The sequence below is a fragment of the Nuphar pumila genome, chromosome 9, assembly GCF_984573655.1.
Source record: "Nuphar pumila chromosome 9, dmNupPumi1.hap1.1, whole genome shotgun sequence".
NCBI classification, from domain to species: Eukaryota; Viridiplantae; Streptophyta; class Magnoliopsida; order Nymphaeales; family Nymphaeaceae; genus Nuphar; species Nuphar pumila.
Window position 1 is genome coordinate 75,610,388 of NC_143257.1, and position 18,805 is coordinate 75,629,192.

The window sequence follows — 18,805 nt, forward strand, 5'->3', positions numbered from 1 at the left end:
TTAAAAAGTCCAATCTAAAATCCAATTCACCCAAAATCCAAATAAGCCAAAATTGGGTGTCTACACACCCTTTATTATTTTAAATCAAACTTCAGTCCATTTACATGTAACACCATAACTTACTATTCTCAAGCGCTAAATGGATCCAGGTTTGCGAAGTGCAACTCCTGATCCAGTAATAAAATACCACTACGCGGCTACGCCGAGGTCTCACAGAAACTCAGGTCCGAACTGGATCATAACCATTTACATCTATCCCGGGACCACCTCTGCTACATGCAGGTGGGAACGAAAATACCCTTCCACGATGCTGCGAACAAGAGGCGACACCACGGAAGTTAAAATATGCAAAATCTCCAAATATTAGGGGTAGTTTAGTTATATTGTTATTTTTGTTCAATTATTTTTACGGTTCTATTTATCGCTTTCTCTCTCTGACTCTCCCTCCAACATCCCTAACCCAAAACGAGGTAAATTTCTTCACTCTATTCGATTTTTCTTATGATTCAATCTTCATGAAGAATCACTTTATCCGTTTCTAGGGTTGTTCATTTTTCTCCTTTTTTCTGCTTGTTTTTTTACGTTTTTATGGTTTTTTTTTGCATAGTTTGTTAAGATTCGTGGACTCTGTTGGTTCCCTTGGCCAATGAATCTGTTTGCTTTTTGGGTTTTTCCTTTATTGCCGTTTTCTTTGCTTTTCTAGTGATTTTAGGGTTTCAAGCCGGTGGAGACTATAAGACTATTTTTATGGGTGTCCTCTTTTTTTTATGTTGCTTTAGTTCTTCTACCGCTCTTCGCGAATTTGCGGTGGCGTATTTTTGGCTATCGAAAATTAGGCATTTAGGGTTATCAGACACAGTTTGGGATCTGCGAATTCGACTATGAAGCTACAGAATTGACGATAAATCTTTAAATTTCTGCTGATTTTTTTTTTGTATTTTTTGACGCTATATGCTTTATTTTCTGTAGGGACTCTGCTGCGGTGACGGAGGGATATGCTTATCTGGTTCTTTTAGTTTTGTAGCTTGTGCTAGTTGTGCAATAGGATCTTCCCGGGGCTAGTACAAATTCCACAGTAGATAGCCTAGATACCCCATTGAGAATCGACTGTAGTGAAATTTTAATTTTAAGTTTTGTGGTTCAGGCTACATTGCTTTTGCTGCTAGCTTCATCTGCATCTTTCCGGGGTAACAGGGAGTTTCTACAAGGGGTTATGGAGATACAGACGTCTGGAAAACCTATTGATTCTTTGTTGGAAAAGGTTCTTTGCATGAACATTCTTTCCTCCGATTACTTTAAGGAGCTTTACAGGTTAAAGACTTACCATGAGGTTATAGACGAGATATACAATCAAGTCGATCATGTGGAACCGTGGATGACTGGCAACTGCAGGGGTCCTTCAACCGCATTTTGTCTTCTGTACAAGTTTTTCACCATGAAGCTCACTGTCAAGCAGATGCATGGATTGCTGAAGCACCCTGATTCCCCATATATTAGAGCTGTAAGTTTTTGTCGTGTTAATGGGCTGTTTTGATATGAATTATGTGCTATTCATCCATTTTGCTGAGTGATCAATTGTCTACTTCAAAGTATCCTTTATTGCATCTCTTTGATTAGAATCGGTTTCTTTAGCATTCTTGCTATTGCTTGAATATGTTATGGTGGATGTGCTAGTTCATAACTTATGAACACATTTTCTACTATTAACATTTATAATTAGCTTGATGCACATCTCACAAGATTGTGTTCTGAATCGTCTAATTCTAATAGCTGGTATATCTTGCTTATGTGTGGTTTATGAATATAACATTTTCACCCAATATCTAACTTAATAGTATAGAACTTTCTCCTTATGATTATGCATGATCTTTTGACCCTGAACCATCTTACAGACTGGTTTCCTCTATCTTCGATATGCTGCGGAGCCGAAGACTCTATGGGGCTGGTTTGAACCTTACCTTAAAGATGATGAGGTACTCCCATAATTTTAAACTATTAAGAGTGCCATCCATTTCATTATAAAAGAGATTAACTCCTTCCAGTATGTTTCATGATTTTCCTGGTCATTCTTGAATTTATCAATCTAATATTACGAAAATTTGTTCAAAGCAAACTATCCTTTTAGTTAAAGCACCTAGACAAGAGTTTCTGAATGGATATCTATATGGATGTCTACTAGGACAGAATCAAATCTTTAAAGGACTTCTAAGTATGTCAGTCACAGAAGCTTTTTTTTTACAAATAAGTTTTCTTGGTTAGTTACTTTGTGACACACACTAGTAACCTGCTTATAATGAATTTATTGAAGGGCTTAAGCTCGTCTGTCTAGTTGATATTGGTTTACTAGTGCATTTGATTGCCCTGTCCTTACAGTCAAAGTCCAGACTTATAAGAGTCCTCTAATAGTAAAATTAATTAGAGAATGCGCCTTCTAAAATGTCACATTAGGAATACTATAATTTCTATTTTTTTTAGCAAAAATCATCATATAAATCCAAAAATTAAAAAACAAACAAACAACAACAACTACGCCTTCATCCCAAAACAATTGGGGTCGGCGATATGAACCAACAAAGAAAATCATTCTGGGTCTTCCACATGAATCCTTCTCCTCCATTCATTTCTATCCAATGCCATGTCCTCGGTGAGGTTCAAAGCATTCATATCCTTTCCTATCACCTCCATCCATGTCTTCCTAGGCCTACCCCGACCTCTTTTAACTAATATATTTTCCCATTTCTCCATCCTTCTAACTGGAGCATCATTAGGCCTTCGTCGAATATGTCCAAACCACCGTAAACGATTCTCTCTCATCTTATTTTCAATGGGTGCAACGCCTACCTTCTTACGTATCTCCTCGTTCCGAATCTTATCTTTTATTGTATTTCCACACATCCATCTCAGCATACGCATCTCAGCTACACTCATTTTTTGAATATGATGTCTCTTGGCAGCCCAACATTCCGTACCATATAAATCCAAAAATTGTTAGCTCTAAAATCTTAGATATTTTTACTGGTTGATACACAAAGTATTACAAAATAATTGAAATATGAAAAAGGAATTTGCTTGCTATCTAAAAAATGATTTCTTGGAAATCCTCACGAAGAGTTTCGTTTAGAGACGAATGCTTACCTTATATCCAAAGAGGACAGGAGAGATAATGATAAATTAAAAGTTAAGAAATGGCAATGATAGTTTGCTAACTTTTTAAAAGACATTTGGGAGATGATTTTTTAAAGAGCCATGGTAATGCTATTGCTTGTGAATGAGAATACCTTCAGTATGGTGTGAGATAATGGATGGTTTTTTGTAAGTTTTATTTTAATATGGTTGTGCACCATCTAATGGTTTGTTGCCATGACTAAGGATTCAGGTATTGTAGGAAAAAAGTAAAGTCTAATAGAGATAAGAAGCATTCCAAGTATCTAATACCATCACTTGATTTGACAATAATAGGAATGAGAAAGTAACACTTTTACTCGTATAAAAAGGTGGGGTTGTTTTTGTGCCTCCTGTCAGGTCTTGCAGTCTTTATGAGACAGTGCCTAGTCTTTAGAAAGAGTGCAAACCAGAGTTACCGAAAGTTTCTTAGATAGATGGGAAGCCCGCTTCTCGGAAACTCGCTTCGGATGCACGATACTCCTTGCTTTCGACACTTGATGAAAACCTCGATTCTCCCATGCTTCTCCTATGCTTTTCACACGCTTCATCCTTGCTTTTCACACGCTTCATCTATTCTTCTTATATGTACTCTTATTCAACTTCCATGTGTTTCTCTAAATTGGTAGTTATCATTTTTAGACTTTGTTAAAAATTTAACTCTTACACTAAAAAATCATGAAATTTAATATTAGTCATTTTTATTTTAGTTTTTATTTGTGTTTCATTTTGATTCACATTCACATTCAATTCATATATATATATATATATGTATGTATATATATATATATGTATTATTCCTCGCTTCCTATACATTTTAAAATGCATCGCTTCTCACTTCCACTTCCTGTATCGTTTCCTACTTCCGCTTCCTAGTCCGACAACCTTCATGCAAACTAACTGGTTTCCGGCATTTGTAAAGTTATCTTTTTTTATTTAAAACATTGGAGAATGCCAGAAAATTATTAATATGTTTCAAGCTAGCTGGCTGCTAGCTTCCATAGAATGATCTTTATTTGTTCAAACATTGAAAAATGTGAAAATGATTAATTTAGAATATTTCAAGTACATCAGTTGCGTTGACCTGAAAATTATTTTTCTATTACTTAAAAAAAAAAATCCTAAAGACTTAATAGGTTACTTGTGTTAGCAAACTGAATTACTAATGGCACAGCTTGGAACATGCAATCGTAATTGCAGGGAGCATCAACCCAGCAAACCAGTTGAGCTTGATCACTTTGTCTATAGGTGCCTTTGGAGAGGCATGATATTAAGTCCTAAACCTCAGGCATATCTTGAGAAGCTTGATATGATATTGTGTCGTAACCCTCTTGTGCACACTCCAAAGGAACAAAGAGTGGTAGGAAGGGAAAGTAGGTATTTTTTGTGTAACCAAGACTTCATTTGTTGGAATGAATGCTTCAAAGAGCTATAGAAGTACTACTCTTACCGCTGTCTTAGTGATTGATAGGAGGTCATTAGATTTTCTTGGTGTTATGTCTCTTATCCAAGAATTGAATCCTTTGATATCAATATTTCACAATACTCAATGTGTTTTTGAGTTTGCATCATGTTTCACTTGTTAGCTCCTATCATTTTGACTAGAAGAAGAGGTGTATGTCTGAAAATGTTTACTTCTTTGAAGATAAAGCTACAAACACCTTAATAGTAGGTATGAAAAGAATCCAATTTCACTCCTTGTGGTTCCAGTGGAATTTGTTAAAGTGAATTGAAGGTAGAAAAAAAAGAAAATAAGGAGCTTATAATGTAATTTTGGGGGAAAATGAGCCAATGCCCTACAACCAACGAGAACTATTAGTGAAGTTCATGTCAGTGTTCTAAACAATTTGTTCTTCACATTAATCTGTCTATCAAATTAAGAAAATGAAATGGCATACGTGTGTTCCAGCCTTTGTATCATTTTTTCTTGCGTCATGCAATTCCAAATTTGATAGGGTTTATTGCAAAAAGTAAATCTGTTCTTATCCCTAATGGTGAAAGATCAATGAAGAATCCTAAGTGGATAATAGTCATAATGAATGAAATGGTGGTTTTGCGATGACATTGATTCAAAATGGAAAAAATCTATTTTTACATATAGTCTACCATTGGGGGTACAACTAACCCTATATGTTTAATATGGATATTTAACTATTTTCATCGATTAAGTTTGTTGTTGATATAATGCTTTGGCCATTGGTATCTTAGAATTGTGTAGGCCATAAACTTTTGCTCTTCAACAAATGAACCGTACAAAGTATCGGTCAACACCAAGCCCACCAAAACAGTGACTAAAACATGTCAGGCATATATCCAGGGTTAGTTGCAACTTCCACTTATTGATTCTATAATCTAGATTTTGCTCGCTTTCACATATTTTGAATTTTTTGTATTTGTAGTGCTTTTTTTACAAACAAGATGTAGACTCTAAAATGATTAGTTTTCTACTCTAGTAGTTTCTATGTCACTTTTAGTTTGTTTTTTAAAAATTCCAATTGTTTTCCTAGAAAATCACTTATTTTTAAGTTCTCCATAGACAGACCGTTGTTGATATATTATCATGAAGCCGATATTGTGTCAAACCATCAATAGGTGGCCCTTATGACATTAACAGACTCATCTTTTGAGCAAAACACCCATGTGTTGACACTATAGTTACCAATACCAGTCTTGTGAATTTCTTGGGATATTTTGAAGATATGAATTGAGATTTTTTTTAGCAATTCTAAAAAAAAGAAATAAATGAAATAAAGATCAAATTGTACTAATTTTCTGCTTCCACCATGGTAGGAGTTATAGAAAAGTACAAAATAAGTAATTAAAAATTAATCATGTTTACATTGCAGAAGAAAATATGCCAAAAATGGGTGCACTGAATGGAGATAAATTAAGGTTTGTTTATTAATGCAGAACCATATGTCAGTTCTAAATTTGTTCAATTAGCCATTGCTGAGCAAGACTTAATTTTCGCCAAGTCCTGTTAGATCATCTTGAACTAAGCTGAGTTGATAGCAAAATGAATCTAATTTACCAATGCATATTGGTTTATCTGCTTCTCTCATGGTTTTTGAGATATTGAACTTGGAATGAGACAGGCAGTTCCATATGTCATGTGATATCCAACTCATGCTACTTATTGGTTGAATAACAATTTTTAGATACCAATCCACCAAACAGTTAGTGTTAACTTAAAACCGGTTATCTAATTTTCATGCAACCAGTGTGGTGTGAGAATCTTGAATGCAGTCATATATCAATTTCTGATGCAAATTTAGCTTAATATTAGTTTAAAGTTTGTTTTACTGGGATATGGGAGAGTCCTTGTTTATAAAATTCATTAGTCAACAGGGCAAATTCTAAGTTGATTTTATTGCTTTCCAGTATAGGTTCTCTTCATGCATGTTTATTTTTAGTGCTGGAAGAATATTGTTCTGTAACTGAAAGTTGATTAAAAGCATGAGTGCTTTGTATAGAAAGCTACTTCTATGTTGAAGTTCTCTGATATCTGTCTCTATGCTGCAATCTCATGCTCCATACTGTGATGAAAATGTTAAGTTACATATCATGTTCTGCCCTTTAGGTTATATTTTATCGTGTGGCTGAGTGGGGTAATTTGTTTTGTCTTGAAATGGGAAAGTCTATTCATACATTGAGATAATCGTATGAGGAGTAATGCTCCCAGTGATCATTTATTTAACCAGTTGGTGCAATGTCTGTTTTATGAGACAATTGCATATATGGTGAATGAACTCTTGTTATTTTTGTTTATTTTGTTCATTCTGTTGAGGGAGGATTTATCGTCAGCTTGTACTGTTTCTTCTTCATTTTTTTATAATGCTGTAGTAGTCAACATTTTGCTCACATGTTTCAGCATGCCTGTTTCCTGGCAATTTTTATCTTTCTGGCAATCCTTGTTACAGTGTGGTTTCACCTGCAACATGTATTTGTATTTTTTTCAATAATAATTTTTTATTAGTTTGCTTCTATCTTATGATAGTCTTGCACTTTTATGATCTTTTAGCTTCCTGCCTATCTGATTTGTAGGACTTAGACTTTTGTCTCTTTGCTTATAACTGAAATTCTGAAGTCTGGAAGGTCATATTTGAATGTTGATATTACTTGCAAATTGAGGTATTCTGCCGGTCTTCTACAGGAATTTTCTCCAGGATCAAATGGGCGAATGACTACCATGGGTGTCTACATACGTGATCTGCTACTTGGCCAGGTCAGTACTCTTATCTGCTTCACACAGTTTTTAACAGAGAAGAAAAATCTAAGCATGAGACTTTTTGTAGATTTTGTTTGAGTTCCAGCCATCCTCCTCTCCATTGAAATGTTGAAATATCCTGGCTGGTAATCTTATGGAAATTAATCTTTTACAATAATTTGGATCTGGATTTGATTGTTCACAATAGCAGTTGCAATATAATGGTTTTGGTCCATGACTGGACCACTCAATTGTTGGTGTGGGCGGTACTGCGAGAGGAGAACACGTCTCTGTCTGCAGAAGTGTAAGGTTTGTAATGTTGCTCTTGAATAGAAGTGTGTGCCAAGGCGATACTATTAATAAAACACTTCAATGTAAATTGTCAGTTTCAATTTCTTAGTGTATTGTAGTGATTGCTGAAAATGCCTCTATGTTTTGCATTGGCCATTCTCATTGGCATCTGGTTCTACTGAGTCTTCTATGTGCGCTTTCTTTTTACATCCATGTTTGGACTAACAGTCCAAGTGAGGAATATGAACATAAGACTTGGTCTTTGATCTGTGAGTTATCTTATCATTGTGCTTGCTGAAATAATGTATGGAGTCTTCATTGTTAAAGTGCTTGGGTTGTTTCCTGGTGAATATTAAGAACAAAACACATTTCGGGTTAAAATCTATGCATGGCACCCAAACAATTATTAGTACTGCTCATTGTAAAAACTGTGCATTGTTTCTTGTTGATACAAGGAATGGAAATGTAGAGTTTTTTATGCCTGGTCACTTAAACATGTCAATATTATCTCCAAGGAAGCGTGTTTCTAGGTACATGTAACCTAGGTTTTGGAATTATTATCATATGATCTGATTGCTGTTCATAGGCATTTTGAAGTGATGGAGATGATAATCTTGGAGAATGATATAACTTGGTTATGTTACAAAATCTCTTTTTTGGGTAGCCTTCACGATTTCACTGTTCCAGATCATTGTCGGACAACTTAGGAACTTAGTATAGGATGCACTTTGCCTTTTCTTGCTGTCCTTGGAAGAATATGTAAATTGGTTAGCTTGTCTCATAGTATCTCTTGGTTGACAACAACCGTACTGTTTCTCCCTTCAAAATTTGGTTTGACAATTTGCAAAAGTGGAAGTTATGAACGTGATACTGAATGCCTTCCTGAGAACTTGATGGCATAATTTTAGTTCTGTACATTCTGTATAGGTAAAACATTGATTTGGCTTGTTCATGAAGTAGATATGGTTCAACGTTGTTAAGCAGGCGGAACTTGTTTACTGTTGGAAGAGGAAGTGCAGCTTGTGTGGAACTTTATTATAATCAAATGTTTAGTGCTGTCAATTGATGGTTGAGGTTCATCAATTTGTCAAGATATTATGTAGTTGAAAATGCCCTGCAATTGATCTGTTGAATTAAGTCCTAAATAAACATGATATAGAAATAATCTTGTATTTACTCCAGTTAACTTTTATGTAACTTCATTCTAATCACCAATGGGGCTCTGTCTGTTTGGTAGGAGCGGTTTGTGCAAGTCGCCATGTGATGGGACGTTGCAAGTTCAAACCCACTGGTATGGGTGGTTGAATAACTACCTAGGGCTTGTCAACTGGAAAGGAGGGGGGCCTTAATCCCCCAGCTTGATCATAAAAAAAAACTTCATTCTAGTCACTTGTTTGGTGCAACCAGTTGATAATTGAGGGTCCTCAGATTGTGTTGTTTAACATGTTCTGCATGTTGAATTTCAATCTTTTAAGTGATAATATATAATAGGAACAGTAAAGGCATTGCTCTGAATTTTTTAACGATGTGGATAAATGCAGAACACAAGCATGTTTAAGCTGAAAAGCTTTTGCAGCAATTCCCAATCTTAGATGGCTTCAAATCAATTTTTCAAACATTGAATATGAATCTGAATGTCTGATTGTGGATTTGAGTGGCTGGAATGGTGAGGTGGGCAGATCTATATTCCTAAATGCTCAGTTTCATCTGAAATTTGAAAAGTTCTTTTTGGAGTTGCTAAAGAGGGTAGCTCTGAGAAGCGATGTGGGAATCGGAAGTGAGCTTTTTAGGCCCATGTGAAGTGGGAAACGAGTAGGTAATACTGAAAGACATGAGTCAAGAATGGTTTTATGATTCAAAATTATGAAGACAAATTGTTATACATTTGATACTTGGAAACTAACTAAAATTTTCATTTTTAGAAAAATACTTGTAATAAAAATTATATTGCTTATTCTTTGATTATATAATTATGTAATTGGTTTATGATACATGTACTTTGTATAGGAAATCTATGAATTACGTGGAGAGGATAAATTTTACGCACTTTGTTCTCTTAGTTCAATTAACTAAGGGGCTAAGGGCCATTGATCTTATTAAAAATAAATGCATTTTGTCGGATTTAAAGAAAGTACAGAAAGTTTTATTATGACTCATCCTTCAATCCAATTAAACATGCGACATTGGTTCCTTTTTCATAGATAATGGTTTATTTTTCATAATAATCACAACGCCTGAGTTGTGTGGACATTTTTACAAAGAAAATATAATATTTATGTCTAAAACTAAAACACCATGTCTTTGGGAGCATGCTTCCCATAACATAGGAAACAAGCTTTTGAAAGTGCTTAGCTTCCAGCTTTCAAAGTGGTTTTTAGGAAAGTGTACTTCTAAGGATATGCAGAAGCTTTCAACACATTTTTTTATTGTATTGGTATGATCCGATGTCACATGGACAAGCCATTTTGGGTGTGTGTCCCTGGTGACACAAGTGGACATGGTGACATGGACACTGACACATACAGTCATTATTTTAATAATTTTAGTATTAAATGTATTTTTACTATTACAATATAAAAATGGTTTTCTGTTAATTAAAAATTTAAAAAATCTGTGTCCTGGTGTCCTATTTTTTCCAAAAAAATTTCAAACTTGCGAGTCGAACCCGCATCATGTGTCCTTGTGTCCACGTGTTTTTGTGTAGATAATGATCCTGAAGAGGGCACATTCATCTTTTGCCCTTCAATTGGCATATGCAATAAGCTGACCAGTCACTATCTAATATTGCTCTCAATTGATATGTAGAGGTGGAATTTGGGTCACCTAGGCAGCTCATATTTTCTTGCTACAGATTAGTTGTGCCATCTGGTTTTTTTGAAACAATTGAATTTGTGGGGGCTAGTTGCTATGAGAAAAGGTCAAGAGAATAATAGGCAATATGCAATAGGCAATGAAAAAGACTGTAAGATTGATATGATTGAGAACAAATCATGGTATGCAGAAAAGAAGAAAAGGTGCAAGGTTAAAATCCATGGAGTAAGAGGGAGTCAAATTGAGTTTTAATTTCAATAAGCTCATCTTATAATTATCCCGAAAAGGAAGAACTCTAAGAAATCATGGTGTCCAAGGTTGAACAGTAAGGTACTGGAGAAAAGTAGCGACATAATGGTGATGAAGATGCTGTTTGGACATGGAAGAAGCCAGTGGACACACATGAGCAATAGAGAATGGAATCTGATTCACAAAAAATTTAGCTGCTACCATGGGACGGATAGTTTTCTGCATTATTTGTTTGTAACTGCATGTTTGTGATATAGATGTGGTGATCAATTGGACTTTGGTTGAGAGTGTTCTATTTATTATGGTGAGTGATTCCCTAAGGTATGTTACAACTGCAAGACTAGGCCACGTCCATGCTTAATTGGCTGGACCTCCTTGCTTGACTAGTCCACCAATTAGATGGTCTACATTCCCCATGACTTCAGCAGCTTAATTATAGGGATATTTTTGTTCTCTTCTCATGTCATTTGTTATTGATGAAGGCCTTGGTCCTTGTTTTAAACCATCAAATACTCTTTTTGAATTATTTTGAGTTCAAATCATGGGTTTTGAAGTTTTTAACATCATATCATCATTAGGGGTGGCAATCGGGTCGGGTTGGCGTGTCAGCATACCTCAACCCGAACCCGACCCGTTTATTAAACGGGTCGGCTGTGGCAAACACGAACCCGACCCGTTTAATAAACGGGTAACCCGACACGACCCGCCAACCCATTTAATAAATGGGTTGGGTCGGGTAAACGGGTTTTCAGGTTCGCGGGTCGGGTTGGCGGGTTGACGGATCGGGTTGGCAGGTAGGCAGGTTGGCGGGTCGGGTTGACGGGTTGACGGGTCGGGCAGACGGGTTGGCGGGTTGACCCACCCACCTAACCCGTTTATTAAACGGGTCAGCCGGGTTGGCGGGTTGGCATACCCCCAACCCGAACCCGACCTGTTTAATAAACGGGTTACGCGGGTCGACCCTTTTATTAAACGGGTTGGCTTAAGCCCAACCCGAACCCGCCTAAGAGGCGGGTTGCTGGGTCGTGTCAGAAATTGCCACCCCTAATCATCATCATTGTTTTTAGGGTGCCATCCCACCCCATGATTTCTTATTTTGTTGCTGCTCCACCCCTCACCCTCCAGCCCCCCCTTCCTCCAATTTCGTTCTTAAATGGCAATTGGATTAAATGGCTATTTTAATACCTCATTTTTTATTTTATAATATTAATGTATTTTGTTGTTATTGCTTCTTCGAAACAAATATTTATTCTCAGAAAGGAGAAAATAAGGGGAAAGATTTTTGTTGTTTGAAAGGGTGCTGGCCTAGCTGCACATGGTTTGTGTGTATCTACAGTTCTCAGTCACTTGGGCCTTCCCTGCCACTTTTTGCAACTGTGCTCAAAGCTAAGTTTATCCAGTGAAGAGGGTATTTATATTTGCATTTAAAACCATAGTTGGCAGGTTCCCTGGTTTGGGCAGAAAACCACAATCCATGACCCAGTGTTTCAAAGACACCAAAATCTTAGTTCAAATGATCTTTCCCAACAACAGGGACTTTTGGACATTGGTGACTTGCAATCAAAACCGGCAAAACTGGTTACCGCTTACATGTACAAAAACCCAGTTAGAGGTTTTTTACAACTCTAAAGAAATAATGGTTTCAAGGATCAAGTAGTATCTTTTTCCTTTTTGGTATCTTTGCAATAAGATAAGGAAATTGAAATATGTGTGGAAAGCCCAGACCCAGTTTCCTGTCCACAGCAATAGCCTGCATTCCGCACCTACCTTCCCTCAACATGGAGATGGCGGTTTTTTTCATAGATGGCTGGATCTTTTTAGAGGCTTGGCCTTGGCCAACCAATGGGATGAAGCGGCATGGTACCCATGTTGGATAACATCAGGTTATCCAAGACCGTGAAGGTTGGAGCCCTTTCAGATCCCCCAAGTTAACCACTTCACCTCTCCTTATTGTATCATTTTGTTGGTTGAAACTGCTTGCTAGTGGCCATTTCTTGTACCATAAAATTCAGCTTGTTTCTTGGGCTTCTTTCTCTTTGGGGAACAGATGACCTGGGCCCAAGAGGTGTTGGGTTTCAACCGTCTCGTGGTAACAGACTCAAGGAATTTTAGGCTATCCTCATGCTTATCCATTGTTCATGCTATTCTAAGTTGAACTGTATCACATCTCCCCCCCCCACTCCACAGTCTTATAATTGTTCCCATCATCAATTGATTGCTTCTATACTTTCTTCTGTACAACTTGTCTTGTTTGATGTACCACAGTATGATACTGCAGTCTTATTTGGACCATTAATTGAATCTCGAAACAATGTAAAAGGGAATTTACTGGTTTTTAATGATTCATTGCATGCAAAACAATGCAGTATTACTTTGACACGCTCTTCCCTCGCGTCCCAGTTCCTGTAATGCGCCAAATTGTTGCTAACCTTGAGAGGTTGAAACTTCCCACAAAACACACTGGGGTCACAGGGGAATCTAATCGCCATGGATCTGATGACACTGCACGAAGACCACCTTCAGTAAAAGCCGCCTTGTCTGTGTCATTTGGTCAGCGTGCTCCCCATCGTGCATCTACAAGGGACTCCTCACCTGTGCGTCGAACTCTGCCACCACCCCGAGAAAGGGGTGAAAGTGCTGACACCCGAAGATCCCCCAACAATCGTGCTCATTCTAAAGAACGTCAAGATTCTGATAGAGATCGAGAACACGAGAGAGCTCGAGATCGTGACAGAGACAGAGAACGAGGCCATGACAGAGACAGAGACCGAGATCGAGAATGGGACCGAGACCGTGACAGAGACAGAGGTCGAGAATGGGAACGAGACAAAGAAAGAGATAGACAGCGGGAGCGGGACAGAGATAGGAGACATGGGTACGATCAACTTGCAGAGAGAAAAAGCTGTGGGCTGGAGTATGACATGGTAGAATGGGACAGGCACCGAGATTCCAGTTCTCGTCAGAGAAGCAGGAGCAGGAGCCGGAGTCGAAGCCGAAGCGCTCATGTGTCAGGCAGGAGTGCTAGTGCGGATGTTAGTTCGAGCCCATTCAAGGATGGGTCCAAGGACAAGAATTCAGTTTCAAGCAATCTAACAAAGTTGAAGGTCCTCTATGGAGATGCTACAGCTGACAGGAAAGGTGATGGCTGCATGAATCACACTGTCAAGGACAGTAGTAGTGAAGATGTTATCAGGCTGGGTGGTGCTACTTGGAAGTAAGAGGCTGTTCTAGGACCATTGGGAAGGTTGTAAAACTAAAAACCAACCTGGGAATGTGCATGGTTTAGAAAATTTTCTGTTTAGACAGGAAAGTCTAGTAACAGATGGAAATCCTTCTCAACTTTAAAGCTTCAATTTGACAGTTCATTTATGATTCTCCCTGTTGTGGAATGGTGCAGGGATTGCAGACAAGAATTTATGAAAAGCTTCTTAGAATTTTTTAATGCTAGAACAATTGGTTGCTGCCAGGTTTGCAGGGACCCACCACGTTGGCAGTTTTATTCTGTTTTGGCTCATCCTTTGTCTTACATTCAAACCCTAAAGCCTGGGTGTACTTCCTTGTTGTCAGGCCAAAAGGCATGTTTTAGTCCGACGCTTTGGGCATGGTTTGTGCATGACTTATCTTTAGTTAATGGTCCGCCTTGCTCAGAACTTATCCCATGCCAAACTTTTTGGCAGAAATCCAACTTATGTCAGGTCGATACTCCATTTTGTTATATATCTCTTTATATACTAGTCATATTGAAAACTTCATAAGAATGGCGGTATCCTCGTATCTGGCCCATATCCATGTGACGTAGGGTCCAGCACATCGGTGTGGTGTTTTTTGTTTCTGAACTGGACTTGCCTTGTATTTTATCTTTGAATGGATTAGACTAATTAAGCTAAAGGCATGGTTTAGGCCATGGCTTTAGGTGTGGCTGTGGGCGAGCATAAATGTCAGGCCAGACATTTTCAGTGATTGTCCCATGCCAAACTCATCGTTACTTTCTACCCTGCAACCTGCATGATGGGAGCTTGGGAAATGCTTTTTTTTTTTTGACAAAAGAAAACCCTCACCGAGAACCAGGAGACTTAATAAGCCTGCCTTCCTGTGAGGTAAAACTCCGGGTTGGGGACACGACCCCATAAATGTCAGGCCAGACTTTTGCAGTGATTGTCCCATGCCAAACGCATCCTTTCTACAACCTTGCATGATGGGAGCTTGGGAAGTGTGTTTTTTTTTGACGAAGGAAAACCCTCACCGAGAACCAGGAGACTTAATAAGCCTGCCTTCCTGTGAGGTAAAACTCCGGGTTGGGGATACGACCCCCCAACCTTACGTGCCCCAACTGTGACAAAGCAATGGCAACCCTCATGCATCAGTGAGATTTGATCCTGGGCCTTCAACTTGACACAAGGTCTTGTTGACCACATGGTTGCGGTGGTGTGGGAAGTGCTATGTTAGTAATGCGAGGTTATGTAGCAAAAAAAAAAGTTAAACCTGCAGAAAAGGATCCCTTTGATGGAGGTATTAGCATTTGGCACTGTATTGTAGCGTAGCAGAGGCTTTTACAATCTGTTATAGGATAGATATCCCCCGCCAGACCTTCACTGCATAAACTTCAATTTTTTGACAAAAGAATGAGAGGATTTGTTTTAGTGCTAACGTCTTTAGCAACAATGGGAGATCAAGATGATAAAAAAAATGTTTAGAAATTACCGGCACGTTTGCTTCAGTCGCAGGAAGGATAAGCTTCAGAAAAAGTGGTAATGGGGTCAGTCTTGTGACCAACTTTCTAAAGTTTTCACGGAGTATTCTCAAAGTGAGAATCACAATCACAACTTGCTCCTCATGTTTGTAAAAACTTGAGAAAGGGCCGTGATTGTGATTTGCATTTACAGGATGTTGAGAAAAATCTTTCACAGGGCGCTGCAAACGTGACACTTTGAGAATGCGGGCATTGTCTTCCACTTTGAGAATGTGTGCGCTGCAAACTTTGACGATCTGAACATATTTTAGGAGCAGTGCACTAGCCGCTGGACCAGTCATGAGGGAGCCTCAAAGCTTATGAGAATGCGTGCATTGCCATCCACTAATAATCCGACTTTCAAAGTGATAGGAGGGTAGTTTCCTCCAACATAACATTTGTGTCTACCTTATACTAGAGGATTGCAGTAGGGTTGAGGATTGTAGGGCCGTAAACCAGCCTTGCCTGTTTATCTAGGTTCAGCAGTTCATTTCCTTTTGTTCACATTTGTCAATGAGTTCAACTTGGAGAGAGAGAGAGAGAGAGAGAGAGAGAGAGAGAGAGAGAGAGATTGCTGATAATGCATGAAAATACATTCATATTCATTATTAAATTCATGCATTTATGTGTCTTTTATTGTTTTGATGCCCGTGTTTATGATGTTTCAGGTGTCATGGAGTCATAGTTTGAATTTCATCCAATTCAGAGTTAAAAGTTAAAACGATAAAGTTATAGCCATTTTATGGCTTTGGAGCGAATTTCAAGTAGAATTGGTTCCCGATCCAATCCAAATGACGTCAGATGGATCTTGGATTTGATCCATATATGATTTGCAGTCCAATTAACCCAAATCCACAGTGGTTAATTAAGAAAATTTTGAAAACACCCTTCCTACTTGTCACCACTTTGTTTTTGCAATTTAGACTAGATGTAGGTAGTCTTTTGAAATAGTTTTTAATTTGAAAATAGTTTTATAATTTTTATTTTAACCTAAAAATCTAATATAAAAAGTAGCTATAGAGGTGCGTGAAACCAGTTTGGCCTTCTCTATAGTACGCCCTACCTCCTTTTTTTCCTCTTCCCATCTCACGTGAATCCCCTCCTCTCTCTTCTTCGTCTATCAACACTTTCTTCGTCTTCTTTATTCTTTTTCCTTTCTTTCTTCTTCTTTTTCTTTTCTATTTTCTTTTTCTGCAGGTTCAACATGAGAGCAACTTCGGGAGGCTGCTGCATGCTCCACGAGGCCAAGATCGCTCTCTTCTCAATACAATCTATCGGGAGATGCCGGATCAGCCGTTCGGTACCTCATTCTTCCTCCTTTCGATTGTGGATCTAGTTTTTAATTTCAGTTATTATTCTTTTCTAGATTTTTGTTTATAGATTAGATTAAATTCAATTAGATTTATTCATTTAGCATATAACCTGCGTTTTATTTTGTTTATTCTTTTTGAAATAAAAAAGGGGGAGATCGATGACTTGAATCGGCCATCGTCCAATTTAAGCTGCCGATCGGATCGAGTTAGGTGTCCTTTGTGTTTTCTATATTTTATTTTTATTCTATTTTCTTTGATTCTTTAGGATATTGATTCATGTTATGTTCTGTTAATCTGATTAGTTAGAAGTATTTTCTGTTAGAAATATTTAATTAGAATAGTTGGCTAGTTTACAAAAAATCGGTAGTTCTTGATTTTTGAGTTTTATTTTTTTTCCTAATATTGTTTTATGTGTATCTGGAGTTTCTGGACACATTTTTCGAGCCTGTAAATTGGGTTAGGTTTCTGGACGAATCTATTTTCAATCTGCAAATTTTTGTCAGATTTCGAACTCATTTGACGAACTGTCGCATTGTTTAACTACAGTTTATCCAGAAACACACTGTTTACCATTTTTGTATTTTTTTCTGTTTGTCGTAGTCATTTTATGTGATTCGTTTGGAGTTTTTCAACTTCGTAAACTGCGTCAAATTTTTGAGTGTGTCATAAACAAATCTGAAAATTTTCATTAGGATTTGACGTTGTTTACTTGTCTGTTCGTCTGATTTACGAGAATCTATCTAGATAGAAAATTCTCGAAATCACATAGGACAAAATCATCATTTTTGCATTTGTTCAGTTTTATTTCGTGAATTTATTTTTTGGTGTCATGTTCTGGAACAGAGAACACTCTATTCCAGATCATAACCCAATCAAGTCACGTTGGGGAGTTGTGTCTAGAATTTTTAATTCTTTTATTTTATGTCGACTGCTCTTATTTATTCATTTTGAACTAACCTAGTCGTGTGGTAGTTTGTGCTATGGTTGCCTATTTTTGTTTATACAGGTGGTTGTCGTGGGCTGGAAGGTTGATGTTAAGGTGGACGCACTAAGATATCGACACCCGCATATACAGATCATGGTTCGCGAGCATAGGCATCATATTTTTCTGTTTCTTTTCTTTTTATTTTAGTTAAAGTAGGGCCTTAGGCCACATTTAATTGGGTTGTATTAATTTCCATTCTGCTCGACATTTTGTAATAGGGTTTATGTGTTTGTTTGCTGCACTTTAGTTTTTTTTTTTAAGGCAATAAAGGTGTACTTCTATTTGGAATACTTAGCTTTTGTCTCGTTCCCTGAGTTCGGTCTGGATCTCACCATTAGTGTGAACCAGTTTTTATTATTTGGTGTGCGGTTTGCACAAATATTTTTATTAAAAATATCCTTTTAAAAATATCTTTTATAAAAACTTACACCAAATTTTTGGCACCATTGCCGGGAAACGTCGATCAAGAAATAAGTATTTACTTTATTGTCAGTGTTTGTTCACGTGAATTTAGGCTTTTTAGTTTGTTTTTCTGTACTTATTTAGGATTGCTTAGTTTATTTTCTTGCTATTTTATCTAGGATTGCTTAGTTTGCTTTTGCATATTATTTAGGATTGCTAGGACCGCTTTACTTGACACCCTTAGAGCCATCTTACTTTTCTTGCCTAGCCCACTTAATAGGGTACCCATTTCATAGGTGACCATGCATCTAGTTTAATTCCTACAATATAACTATTTGGGTGCATCTGTTTGCTTGTTTGTTTATTTTTCTACTTTGCCTACTTTCGTGGTGTGGTTTGATGACGTTGGCATGCTAGATTAGGTAGAAAACCAAACCCTTAGGATAGTTAATACACCGGTCTCTACATAAGGTACACGCAAGACCCTGAGCTCATTGAACCATTAGAGGACCCAGAGTCCATCATTAGACGAGCCCACAGATCCGGCCACATGGTTGAAGATCAACAGATCACCCGTCCTCTGAGGGAGTATTTTATCCCTACTAAATATACTCCCACCTCCTGCATCGCGAGACCTGATGTAGGAGCGAATCAGT

The 18,805-nt window shown here is 37.6% G+C and overlaps 1 protein-coding gene across 2 annotated transcripts; it reads left to right on the top strand.

Annotated features, from left to right (window-relative positions):
• The first annotated feature begins 399 nt into the window (after positions 1-399).
• Positions 400-14,151, top strand: LOC149828642 (pre-mRNA splicing factor SR-like 1). 2 transcript variants are annotated; one of them, XM_090016926.1, is made up of 5 exons: positions 400-470; positions 970-1,501; positions 1,893-1,973; positions 7,316-7,387; positions 13,087-14,151. In XM_090016926.1, the coding sequence occupies exons 2-5, from the start codon at positions 1,214-1,216 to the stop codon at positions 13,936-13,938; spliced, it is 1,293 nt and encodes a 430-aa protein (XP_089873052.1). In that variant the 5' UTR covers positions 400-470; positions 970-1,213; the 3' UTR covers positions 13,939-14,151. The 2 variants fall into 2 exon arrangements, with proteins under 2 accessions (XP_089873052.1, XP_089873053.1); XM_090016927.1 differs by lacking the exons at positions 400-470; positions 1,893-1,973 and having other exon boundaries at positions 1,145-1,501.
• Positions 14,152-18,805: the final 4,654 nt, after the last annotated feature.

Excerpts from the sequence above, each read along its gene's own strand:
- LOC149828642 (XM_090016926.1), top strand. The coding sequence starts at position 1,214 with ATGGAGATACAGACGTCTGGAAAACCTATTGATTCTTTGTTGGAAAAG. Across the intron at positions 1,502-1,892 it reads ATTCCCCATATATTAGAGCT|ACTGGTTTCCTCTATCTTCG; the intron begins GTAAGTTTTTGT and ends ACCATCTTACAG. Across the intron at positions 7,388-13,086 it reads GTGATCTGCTACTTGGCCAG|TATTACTTTGACACGCTCTT; the intron begins GTCAGTACTCTT and ends AAAACAATGCAG.